The 12,286-nt window shown below is 36.7% G+C and overlaps 1 protein-coding gene across 5 annotated transcripts in view; it reads left to right on the top strand.

Moving 5' to 3' along the window:
• Nucleotides 1–12,286, top strand: part of LOC137634253 (fasciclin-2-like) — a 114,402-nt gene that overhangs the window by 95,947 nt on the left and 6,169 nt on the right. For all 5 annotated transcript variants that reach the window (XM_068366531.1, XM_068366532.1, XM_068366533.1 and 2 more), the window contains one exon: nt 1,932–2,063. In XM_068366531.1, coding sequence (XP_068222632.1) covers nt 1,932–2,063 — 132 coding nt within the window. The remainder of the gene's footprint in view (nt 1–1,931; nt 2,064–12,286) is intronic.

The raw sequence follows: 12,286 nt of genomic DNA, 5'->3' as shown, positions 1-12,286 counted from the left end.
TGGGCTTCTGAGGTTGTAGCAAACTGTGTGTTCTGTGTGTTTTTTATTAAGCATATTTAGCAAGTGTGTTCTTCTGTGGCTGGGATAGTGATGCACAGAACTATCCTTGATTTCTTCTCTTAATTTGGGCCCTATATTAGATATAAATAGAATCAATAAGGTGATTGACCTAGGGAATGCCAAGACACAATGTGATGCTTTGAAGACCCTTTCTATGAATACCCCCTTTTCTCCCTATAGATCAGTACAAACTGTATCTGTAGAATTTTCTCTTCCAACAAATTCGTTTCATAACAATGTTAGAACATCAGTATTCCGCTGTAGCAAGCGTTCCAGCTATAATGACAGCAAGACTTGTCAAACTTATAGGAAAATGTTATGATGTTCTTTCCCAACTGATCCTTGTAAGAGGAAGACTTTCCCACTTCTATTAGGTTTGGGGAAACATTCATTCCAAACCATGTGTGCTATCCGTGGTCAGAGAGGGCTTTAGAATTCATCAGGCCTCCAATCTTTCAGGGTGGTTGATAGAAATAAACAGAATTTTAGTATTTCAATACTCACCTGATATTTACATATATGCCCACCCTTCTCCCCATTGACTAATAATGTCAAGAGGATACTGCTAGGAGACAAAGACAAAAGCAAGTATGTCGTACCGACAGGGTTCTTGCCATTTGCCACTAGATTGTCTCAGTATTGGGCCAGAGGCCTAAGCCTATTGAAAGGAAGAAAACGATAATTTAGCTTTGTGGTAAACGCTGGTAAGAGTCAAACTTCAAGGAAGAAACAATATGATCATGAGGTGAGTACAGAGATAACAAACTATATTATTGAAATTCTATTTCGTTTTACAGCTTTTAAGAAAATGTTTGCAGATGTGTCAATGTTTGTCGAGTGCTTCTTAATGAAATATTAATGTATCTGATATAGTTGATATAGCTTACTGTATATATTTTATAGAATTCAATATAAGTAACTTATAATTTGGATATTGAGGAATATTTCAACTTTTATATTAATTGGTTTATAAGTTTTTTGAGGGTACAGTAATTTAATACCTCCCCTTAGTAAAATGTACTCTGATGCACAGCAACTAAACTTATTTACTGTACAGTACTTACAGTATGTTTGCTTTTTATATGTTTAGTAGTGAGAAATTGATAGTATTTGAAATACCATGGTCAAGGAATATGAATATTTCATATCAATTTGAATAGCTAACCTTTTCGTAAAAAAAAATGGAAAATTTAATAGGACAAAAAGACGTGTTCTGAATACATGAAGAAATCTTAGTTTGATGGATTGGAGGTATCAATCTGCTCCGTTGGTCAGGATCGTGCTCTTAGTTAAAGATTTAAAGTGATGGTAATTCTTTTAATTTTGGAAGTCAAGATAGCGTAGCTATATGACTTTTTAGAGGTGGTACACAGGTGAAGTGCAGTTGGAAAGCTTATTTTTCAAGTACAGTATAATGCTAAAAATTCAGGAAATACTACATAGCTTGTAGTAGTATTTAGAATAATAAAAAGAAATATATTTAAAACCATTTTAAACAAGGGCTATAAGTATGTACTTAATATGAAACTAAAACAGCTTAGTAAATAGTATGCAGTATATGAGCCTGTTATATTTTTGGTGATATAACTCATGATATTTTTATTGCTAAGAATAGCACTTGATCTAAAGTCTGAAACTCATGGAAGTTATACCGCTAGCTACATTGTGCTAAAGGGCCTGTTTTCTAGGTGCTTGTTATCTTGGTGCCTCGTAGGAAATCAATATTTATGAATCTTCTTTGCATGCCATGCAATCTAAACCTTTATAAAGGTTCATTTGCTTGCCAGAGGCTCATTAATACACAAGATTTTATAGTGCTATGGGACCTTTGCTAAATGCTAACCCAGGATTTCCGCAATATCCCACTCCAGCGATGAGAAACACGAGGGAAACGGTGAGACGAAACCTGTAAAAGAAGAGGATGCCAAACCAATCCAGCAGGAAACAGATGAGAAGGCCAAGGAAGTGACTGAACCCACAGAAACCACACCTATGATTCAAGGGTAGGGTGAAGCCCCCCAAATTAAAAAGCACTTTCTAACTCCTTCATTGTGTGTGTGTTTTTTCTCATTTATGGGAGGTTCATCCTTTAACCTGTGGTGTTTTTGGGTCTCGTGTGTTCTTGTTTCACTGCACGTATTGTGATGTTAAGTAGAAGTAGATATTTTGTCATTTTTTCTTGCACTGGAAGTGACACTTATGAATGCAATAATGTCTACAGAATAGCTAATTTGAAATAATTTTTAATATACAGTCCAGTAATGAAAATATTGCATGAATTAACAGCACTTTATTTTAACATCATGCATGTTCATTTGTTATGGCTTTTGGCATTTTTAATCTATATGAATTTTTTCACTCTGTTTAGTGATTTTATAAAGCAGTTGATGAGGACTGCTATTTTCTATTTTTTAAACTTTAATATTGCAGCAGATTCATAAAAATTTTCCATTGTAGAATGTGTGGAAGTTTGCCTTATGAAATGTTACGTGACCTACCTTTAATATCTACTTTAAGAAATTGGCATGTGAACATACATTTGTACATTGTTACTCAAATAGAAAGTGTTTTGACTTGTGTGATATTGTTGTCTATTGTTGTTATGTTTCCCATTTACTTTTATGTGAATCAACTGTTTATTTGTATGAGACTTTTTCATTATGTGTAAGGTTTTTTGTCATGTTTTATGTGGCTCAGCTGTTAGGATAAATTTCGTTTACTTACCTTTTGTGCATTTATAAATCTTCAGATAGAAAGGGAAGGAATTACATCATTGATGTTATATTTTACACTTCATAATAACATTTACTCATAATCACAAAATTGAATTTTTTGACATGATATGTACACCACTAAAACTATAACCCAGCTTGCAAGCTAAAGCACAGTGTACTAAAAATTAGCAGGGATGTGTTGCCAGTGCACTGTTCTGCATTCTTTACTTTGAGATCATTCAACTATAAAAGAAATAGCTGTGCTGTGCTTTATTAGCTGGCAATTTTGCTTTAATATGGATGCTTTGATAAAAATCTCGTGATTTTCCAGAGAATTTAGTTCCCGTCTTACTCAACCTTCTCAATCTGAACTAAAGTTTAAGTTAGAAGATGTGAAGTGTTGTGAAGATACTGTACAGTGTGCATGATGATGAAGCAAAATTTTCATTTTAGATCATTAGTGCTAGATATATTTTTCATGTGTACAATTGTAGTGATTTCTTAATTGATGTGTAAAGTGACAAGAGAAACTATGGATATTGTACATGGATTGATTGTGAAGTTTTACACCTAACATAATGTGTTATTTGTTCTGTGTTTGTTTAGTTTTTAGCTAACTGTTTTACTCTTAAATAGTTGTGTACCATGGTTTTATCTTTCTGATTCTTTGTGGAAGTGTATATTGTCTTTCTTTTCTTAAAGTTTGTGTAAAAGTTTTAACTAAATTCCTATTGTTATTTTTCTTTATGAATTATAACCAATTATTTTTATCCTTAAGTGATCCCATTATTTATCTCAAATTTTATTTAAATTTTATTGTTCTATTTGAGGAATTTTACAGAATTCTTAGGAATTTGCGAGTTCAACTTTAAATAATCAGAAGACAAAAAATTTCAATATTTCACCCATCATAATTATTGTATTTGATTTATCATATTTTTGATTTGGTTAAAGTATTTGAGTGCTCTATTACAATTTTGAAAAGGAAGACTAATTAATTTTCAAATATGGTACATTTCATCTTGAACAAAGTACCTTACTCTAGAAAGTAACATACAAGATAATACTAGGTGGGTAGATGTATTTTTAATACATTTAATCAAGATCTTTGCTGTACCATGCCCACTCTTTTTTCTTCTTTTGGATAACAGTATGTTCCTTTTCAAGGAACACTTGTAGTTTTAGTTCATACAGACAACTCCTTTGCTGTACCAAGCCTATTTTTTTTTTTATCACAGTAGGTACTTTAAACAAATTCACATAATTATTATAGTTCATGACCAATAAAATCTTGTAACTGGTGTATATTTAGAAATTTTTGTTTTTTCTCAAACTAAACACCAGAAGCTACCATAGCACTCTAAAAAGACATGAAATTGAAATTGCACGAGTATGCTTACTTGCATTCAAATTCACTTGGATGAATATCTGCTTAAAGGAAATTATTACCAGTATATTGAATTTATTTTTTTTGACATCATTGCTTTGTGTTTGCAGTATAGAAAAATATATTAAATAAGAGTGACGCAGATTTGTGGTATTAACGTTTACTTTGTCACCAAGGAACTCACAATTGTAACATTTATTCTGATGAATTAGAAAAGCATAGGTATTTTTAGAAAAAATATAGCCCAGTTGTCTATTTTGTTCATTTTAAAATAGTAGTTTTTGCCATAAAAGTTCTTGATGAATAATCCCATAGAAAAGCACAGGTATTTTTAGAAAAAATATAGCCCAGTTGTCTATTTTGTTCATTTTAAAATAGTAGTTTTTGCCATAAAAGTTCTTGATGAATAATCCCATAGAAAAGCACAGGTATTTTTAGAAAAAATATAGCCCAGTTGTCTATTTTGTTCATTTTAAAATAGTAGTTTTTGCCATAAAAGTTCTTGATGAATAATCCCATAGAAAAGCACAGGTATTTTTAGAAAAAATATAGCCCAGTTGTCTATTTTGTTCATTTTAAAATAGTAGTTTTTGCCATAAAAGTTCTTGATGAATAATCCCATAGAAAAGCACAGGTATTTTTAGAAAAAATATAGCCCAGTTGTCTATTTTGTTCATTTTAAAATAGTAGTTTTTGCCATAAAAGTTCTTGATGAATAATCCCAAAGTTTGTTTACAACAGAGTAAAACTAACCTGTATCTTGATGCTTGAAGCCCATGTACCCTTTTACTAACTTGGAATTGCCATACTAAACACCCATATTTTTTGGTCAAGATCCCTCTACCTGCTAATTTGAATCGTTACACAGGTTCTGCTGAATACACCTATTTATTATATATACTGTAGTAACCCATACATACATTATACTGTACATTGAGGAAAGACTTTGGAGTGACTGTTGAATATGTATTATCCTTATTATTATCAGTGAACTTTTCAAGAGACCTTTATTTACTGCATGAGAATAATGCAAAAAGAATTGCGCTAAGGGGGCCCTTTTTTATTATAATAAGTGCATATGCACAACAAGTGTGGAAGTTAAGAATACATTCTGGAAAGAGATGGATTGAATTATAAAATCAACAAAAATGGAAGAAAAGCCACAGTTATTGTTGGAGGAAATGGACATTTTTGGATGTAATTAGAAAATACTGTATTCACAGAATACATAGAGGACGCAGTATGGGAAAAATGAATGAAGAAAGAGAACTAACAAAAGCACTTTTTTTATGAACAAAAACTAAGCAATAAACAGTAGTGGGTGAAGACAAATTCAAATAGATTTTTGATGCGTTGATAAAGTACCTAACACAGATTAGGGGTGGCATAGTCTTTATAAGGCAAGTTCTATCTATTTACCAAGGCCCTTCCCCCAATTTTGGGGGTTAGCCGACATCAAACAAAGGAACAAAAGGGGACCTTTCCTCTTTCCGCTCCTCCCAGCCTGACAGGGATTCAGCCGGGTTTGTCCGGTACTGCTAAGGTGCCACAGCCCACCCTCCCCTGTTATCCACCACAAATGGAGCTCCATATGCCAAATCCCCTACTGCTGCTACCTCTACGACTGGAGGAAGCAGGAGGCCCTACCAGAACTGCGTCACAATCGTTCACCATTCATTCCTATTTCTAGCACGCTCTCCTGCCTCTCTCACATCTATCATCTTATCACCCAGAGCTTTCTTCACTTCATCCATCCACTCAAACCTTGGCCTTTCTTTTGTACTTCTCCCATCAACTCTTGCATTCATCACCTTCTTTAGCAGACAGCCACTTTCCCTTTTCTCAACATGGCCAAACCACCTTAACACATTCATATCCACTCTAGCTACTAAATCATTTCTTACACCTGTTCTCATCCTCACTACTTTGTTCCTAACCCTATCTAATCAAGATACTGTATACTGCCATACTCCTCGGACATTTCATCTCGAACACATTCAATTTCTGTCTCTCCGTCACTTTCATTCTCCACAACTCCATACATCACAGTTGGTACAGTCACTTTCTCTTACAGAACTCTCTTTACATTCATGCCTAACCCTCTATTCTTTACCACTCCCTTCACTGCCCCCCCAACACTTTGCGTCCTTCATTCACTCTCTGACGTACATCTGCATCCACTCCACCATTTGCTGCAACAACAGACCTCAAGTACTTAAACTGATCTATTTCCTCAGGTAACTCTCTATTCAACATGACATTCAACTTTGCACCACCCCTTTCGTGCATCTCATAAACTTACTCTTTCCCACATTAACTCTCAACCTCCTTCTCTCACATACCTTCCAAACTCTGTCACTAATTGACCAAGCTTTTCTTCCGAGTCTGCAACCAGTACAGTATCACCTGCAAATAACAACTGATTTACCACCCATTCATGATCACTCGTCTTATCAGTTTCAGTTTTCGACCAAGCACTCAAGCATTCACCTCTCTCACCACTCCATCAACAAACAAATTGAACAACCATGGCGACATCACACATCCCTGTCTCAGCCCCACTCACACTGGAAACCACTTGCTCATTTCATTTCCTATCCTAACACACTTTACTACCTATGTAGAAACTCTTCTCTGTTTGCAAAAACCTTCCACCAATTCCATATAACCTCATCACATTCCACATTGCTTCCCTATCAACTCTATCATATGCTTTCTCCAGATCCATAAACGCAACATACACCTCCTTGCCTTTTGTCAAATATTTCTCGCATATCTGTCTAATTATAAAAATCTGATTCATACATCCCCTACCTCTTCTAAAACCACCCTGTACTTCTAAGATTCCATTCTCTGTTTTATCCTTAATCCTATTAATTAGTAATCTGCCATACACTTTTCCATCTACACTCAACAAACTAATACCCCTTGAATTACAACACTCATGCACATCTCCCTTACCTTTATATAGTGGTACAATACACACACACAGTCTACTGCTACCATTTACAATGTAAAACACACATTAAACAATCTCACCAACCATTCAAGTACAGTCACTCCCCTTTCCTTGAACATCTCAGTCCTCACACCATCTATACCAGGTGCTTTTCCTACTCTCGTTTCACATAGTGCTCTCTTTACTTCCTCTCTTGTAATCTCTCTCATTCTTATTTCCCATCACTGGCACCTCAACACCTACAACAGAAATTATATCTGCCTCCCTATTATCCTCAACATTTAGTAAACTTTCAAGATATTATGCCCATCTTTTCCTTGCCTCCTCTCCTTTTAACAACCTCCCATTTCCATCTTTCACTGTCTCCTCAATTCTCAAACCACCCTTCCTTACTCTCTTCACTTCCTTCCAAAACTTCTTCTTATACTCTTCATCTAATCTGTTTTTTTTTTTAATGACTTTGTCACTACAGTATATAAAAACTAGAAAATATAATCTTATTAAATTTCAATGTAATGCGGAATCTGTAAAATGTTGAATTACTACATGATGAAAGACAGTAATTTTTAAAAGACAAAGGGCTTGTGAAACTGATTGCAGCAAGGGAGTTGATATTGCCCACAGTCATTAGAAAACTTAATCCTATGATTGTGAGAAGGTAATAAAAGAACAAAAAAGGCCCCATAACTCTCTACACCCTATGCATGCTATAAATGTTTTCATAGAAATACATTGGTCAGCCACAGAAAGGTCCAATTTTTAAGTGAGTTCAGATTTTAATCTTATGAAAATAAGTTTTCACTTGACACAAATATTTTCTTATTAAAACTGTTATACCTTACTGGACAATTTATTCATATTGGTAAGGGCTAGATATATCATGCATTGGATATAGAGTTTTTCCCTTTCTTCTTTCTTTCATTATCTACCACTGTAATGTTTATTGTTTTTAAGTGTTGATGCAGGTTTAGATTTAAGCAGTAAATGCATTGTAATGAGTTTCCCTTGTAGGTACTGTTCAAGGCCAGTTGACTTAGAATTGTACTTTTTTAATGTGTATATATCAAGCATCTTGTTTTGTTAATGAATAATCAAATACAGTAAACTCTCTCTTATTCGGCACCATAGGGATTGGAAGGTTGCCGTATCTCTGAATTATTTCTATGAATGATGTTCATATTGCATCTCTCTGAAAGTTTGGTTTTATCGGCATTTACCCGTAATATGAAAGACTTCCTGTTTTCTTTCTAGCAATTAATGGTGACCAATGATGGCTTGTCAATTCAGAGGTCCTTTGTCTTCCAGTCTGTGTCAACTTTGGATTGTAGGCATTCCCTATTTCTGGATTGTTTAACTTTAGGTTTTTCGGTACTTTTACAAATGTCTTCATCTGTATTTGTAAGTAACTACAGTGTAGATCGTTCAAGGGAATTATTTTTGGGCAATCATGATCTGCATTCTTTGTTTCTCGTGTCAGGGACAGTATTTGATTTAAATAACAGTTGTGAATGGTGCAAAAGGCCTCACTGTTCATTTTATGTGCAATTATATTGCTATGTTGAGAGAATGGAAAATGGTTGTCTGCTAAAGAAGGTGATGAATGCAAGAGTTGATGGGAGAAGTACAAGAGGAAGGCCAAGGTTTGGGTGGATGGATGGTGTGAAGAAAGCTCTGGGTGATAGGAGGATAGATGTGAGAGAGGCAAGAGAGCGTGCTAGAAATAGGAATGAATGGCGAGCGATTGTGACGCAGTTCCAGTAGGCCCTGCTGCTTCCTCCGGGGCCTTAGATGACCGCGGAGGTAGCAGCAGTAGGGGAGTCAGCATTATGAAGCTTCATCTGTGGTGGAAATGTGGGAGGTTGGGCTGTGGCACCCTAGCAGTACCAGCTGAACTCGGTTGAGTCCCTGATTAGGCTGAAGGAACATAGAGAGTAGAGGTCCCCTTTTTGTTTTGTTTCATTGTTGGTGTCGGCTACCCCCCAAAATTGGGGGAAGTGCCTTGGTATATAGATAGATATTGCTATAGTTGCTGACCAAATCAAAGTTCGATTATAAAGTAAATTATGACGATAATGACATGCCAGCACAGAATTCCAATACAGTACAGCACTTATTAAATCAAGGTTTGATAGTAATAAGCCTCAAAAGCTCTAAACTTATTTGACTTCTTTTGTGAAATCTCAGAAGGCCAGTGAGTCTTCCCTTAAAGGCAGTAATTCTGAACTAACCTGTCCTACTTCAAACTGATCTGTATTCTTGAGTCAGGTCTAGTGACTCTAGTGTTATATTCAGTAAGGGTTCTGATGCTGCACAGCACATCACAGATTTAAGATCCTCTTATAGAACCTCAAATTTTTTTATTTACTTGAGATCCTTCTTCTGTGCATTCCCACAATTCAACCGTTCATTTAGATAATTAGAATGTGAGGCAGAAGACCGAGTTGGTAGACTAATATCCATCCTTTCACTCAAGTAAGCATTCTAAAACAACCTTGTATTTCATATGTGGATGGTGTGTCTTATCGTATGATTTCCTCAGAGCAAATGTATTTGATAAAGTTCTGGCCAAAGTTGATCGGTTCCATTATGTTTTGGATGGCAGAGAGCATCGTGCGTTTGCAAGCTCGGCCTCTAGCTTATCATGTCTTAACTCTAATGGGTCAATATATGTGCTAGTACCTCAACTGCCAAAACATATACAACAACAAAATGTAGGCATTTCTAGCCCCCTCTAGACAAAGACCTCAGACATGTCAATTTATGTCTGGGGTTTTGCCAATTTTCATCATCACACTAGCTAATGCCGATTGGTGGTGGTGGTAGATTTTCGTTCGATCGCTCACAGTAAGCCAACCTAGTATTGGTGGCCCTGACTAGCACAGCTTTGCTAATCATGACGATTTGCAAACCCTTTCACCACGTTAAGGTACCCCCTTTCAGAAATGAATGCAGGTAGTCGTCAACTTATGACCGAGATAAGGACCGAGAAATGCATCGTAAGTTGATTTGGACGAATGTCAAACTTAAAAAGTGATTTTTCTGTAGATTTACTATGATGCTTCATGATTCGGTAATCATCTAAGATTCCAAGTCATATTTTATCAATATTTTCTTACTGCATATCATTATTTAATTTTCCAAGGCCCCCAATATTTTTGTAGGGAGTTAATTTTTAGCCAGGAATGCAGGATCTTGGTATAGAATAACATCTTCCGGTTCCAAAAATTCAATGTGGCTATCATCCATTGATAGTGCCACAATCTCACTGACTGTACCACCAGAAGCCATAGCTAATAAAAAGATAGATTTTTTAGTAAGATCCCTCAAGGAAGCAGAATAGTTATCCATTGAGGAGGCTAAGTGCAAGACTTTATCCAATGACCAAGTCATGATTTTGGGAGGAGCATTTGGTTTCAGTTTACCGCAAGCCTTAGGATCTTATTGAACTGTTCGCTGTTGAGTTCTATATCAAAAGCATAAGCGATAGGTCTGGTCAGGGCCAATTTACACGAGGAAATAGTTGTGGAAGCCAGACCTTGTTCATTTAATGAGATAAAGAATGATAAACAGAAGTCCATTGTAATCGAAGTGGGCTTCTGTTTCCTAACAAACTCTACCCAATTCTTCCAAGAGGACAGATATTGTCTTCTCGTAGTAAAGGACTTGTAGTCTTCTTTAAAATCAATCCTTTCCCTCAAAACTGTATTTTCTTTTAGCAGCCAAGATGAGAAAATCATGAGATGAAGGTTTTTCGTTATCCAAGAGGAAGAGAAGATAGTCAGTCTCTTGTTGTACATCCTGGGACAGCACTGGTGTCGCCAGAGGAATTTGACAAGGTTTGAGATCTAGAAAAAGAGTGTACCAATTGCTCTTGGGCCAATTGGGGGCCATTAATACTGCTTTCCCCTTGAAGGTCCGTAGTTTGTCCAGGACCTTCATAAGGAGATTGAACGGTGGAAAAAGATAAATGAGAGTCCACTGGTTCCAATCCAGTGACATCGCATCTATCCCCATTGCTTGCGGATCTAAATTCATTGCTATATAACGGGGGAGATTCTTTTTAAAGCTCTTCGCAGTTCTGGGAATTTCTCTAGAATGAAACAATGATTTTTCGTCAAGGAACCATTCTGTTTCCAGAGCGTCCGCCGTCACATTGCGAACTCCTAAATGAACTGCAGAGAGATGCCAATTCCTCCTTTTCGACAAAGTGATAATGGCCAATATTACTTGATTGATCTGTGGAGATCTCGAGCCCTGTCTGTTGATGCAGTCGGCTATAGTCTTGTTGTCGAGAACTAACCTGATGTGTGAGTTCCTCTTTGGGTTCAACCTCTTCAGAGAAAGAAACACTGCCATAGCTTCCAGAATGTTATGAAACTTAAAACGCGACCTACCACTGACCACCCTGTGTCTTCTTGGTGGGAGTATGACCCCCCAACCTCATTCCGAGGCATCCGTGTGAATCGTCACCGACGGAGGAGAAAACCGCAGGGAAATGTGCATCAAGAGGTTCTTGGCAGTGGACCATGGCTTGAGCTGTTTCCACTGTAGAGTTGGGGCCTCGTGGCGATGATCTCTTTGAGCATTTGATGCCTTTCGTCTCCTGACTCTGTTGGCATCTTTGAGTCTTGCTCTCAGAATATGGTTTGTAATCGCTTCAAATTGTAGCTAACCCAAGACTCTTTTCTGATAACATCTGGTGATCATCTTCGAATGAAGCAGACACTTGACCGAACTTGCTATTTTCTTCCTCCTATCCTGAGGCACAGAAATGATGTGTGACTTCAAATCCCAGTGCAGACCTAGCCACTGGAATTCTTGAGCTGGAGTTAACCTGGACTTCTCGAGGTTAATCTGGAAGCCTAGGGATTGAAGAAACTTCATAACTTTCAGAGCTTCTAGCTGACATGCTGACTTCGTTGCAGCCCACACTAACCAGTCGTCAAGGTATACCATAACTTGAAGACCCTTGCTCCTGAGTTGCTGGACAATGGTCTCGAATAGTTTTGTGAAAATCCTTGGAGCTATGCTGATCTCGAAGGGCATAGCTTTGAATACGTAGGCCTTTCTTGCCAGTCTGAAACCAAGGTAGGGGGAGAAGTGCTGACTTATTGGAAGATGCCAACAAGTGACGGTAAGATCTATGGAGATGGTGTAGGCCCCTGG

The sequence above is a fragment of the Palaemon carinicauda genome, chromosome 44, assembly GCF_036898095.1.
Source record: "Palaemon carinicauda isolate YSFRI2023 chromosome 44, ASM3689809v2, whole genome shotgun sequence".
Taxonomy (NCBI): domain Eukaryota; kingdom Metazoa; phylum Arthropoda; class Malacostraca; order Decapoda; family Palaemonidae; genus Palaemon; species Palaemon carinicauda.
Note: the sequence above shows the minus strand (reverse complement) of the source record. Positions and strands in the feature narration are given on the sequence as shown.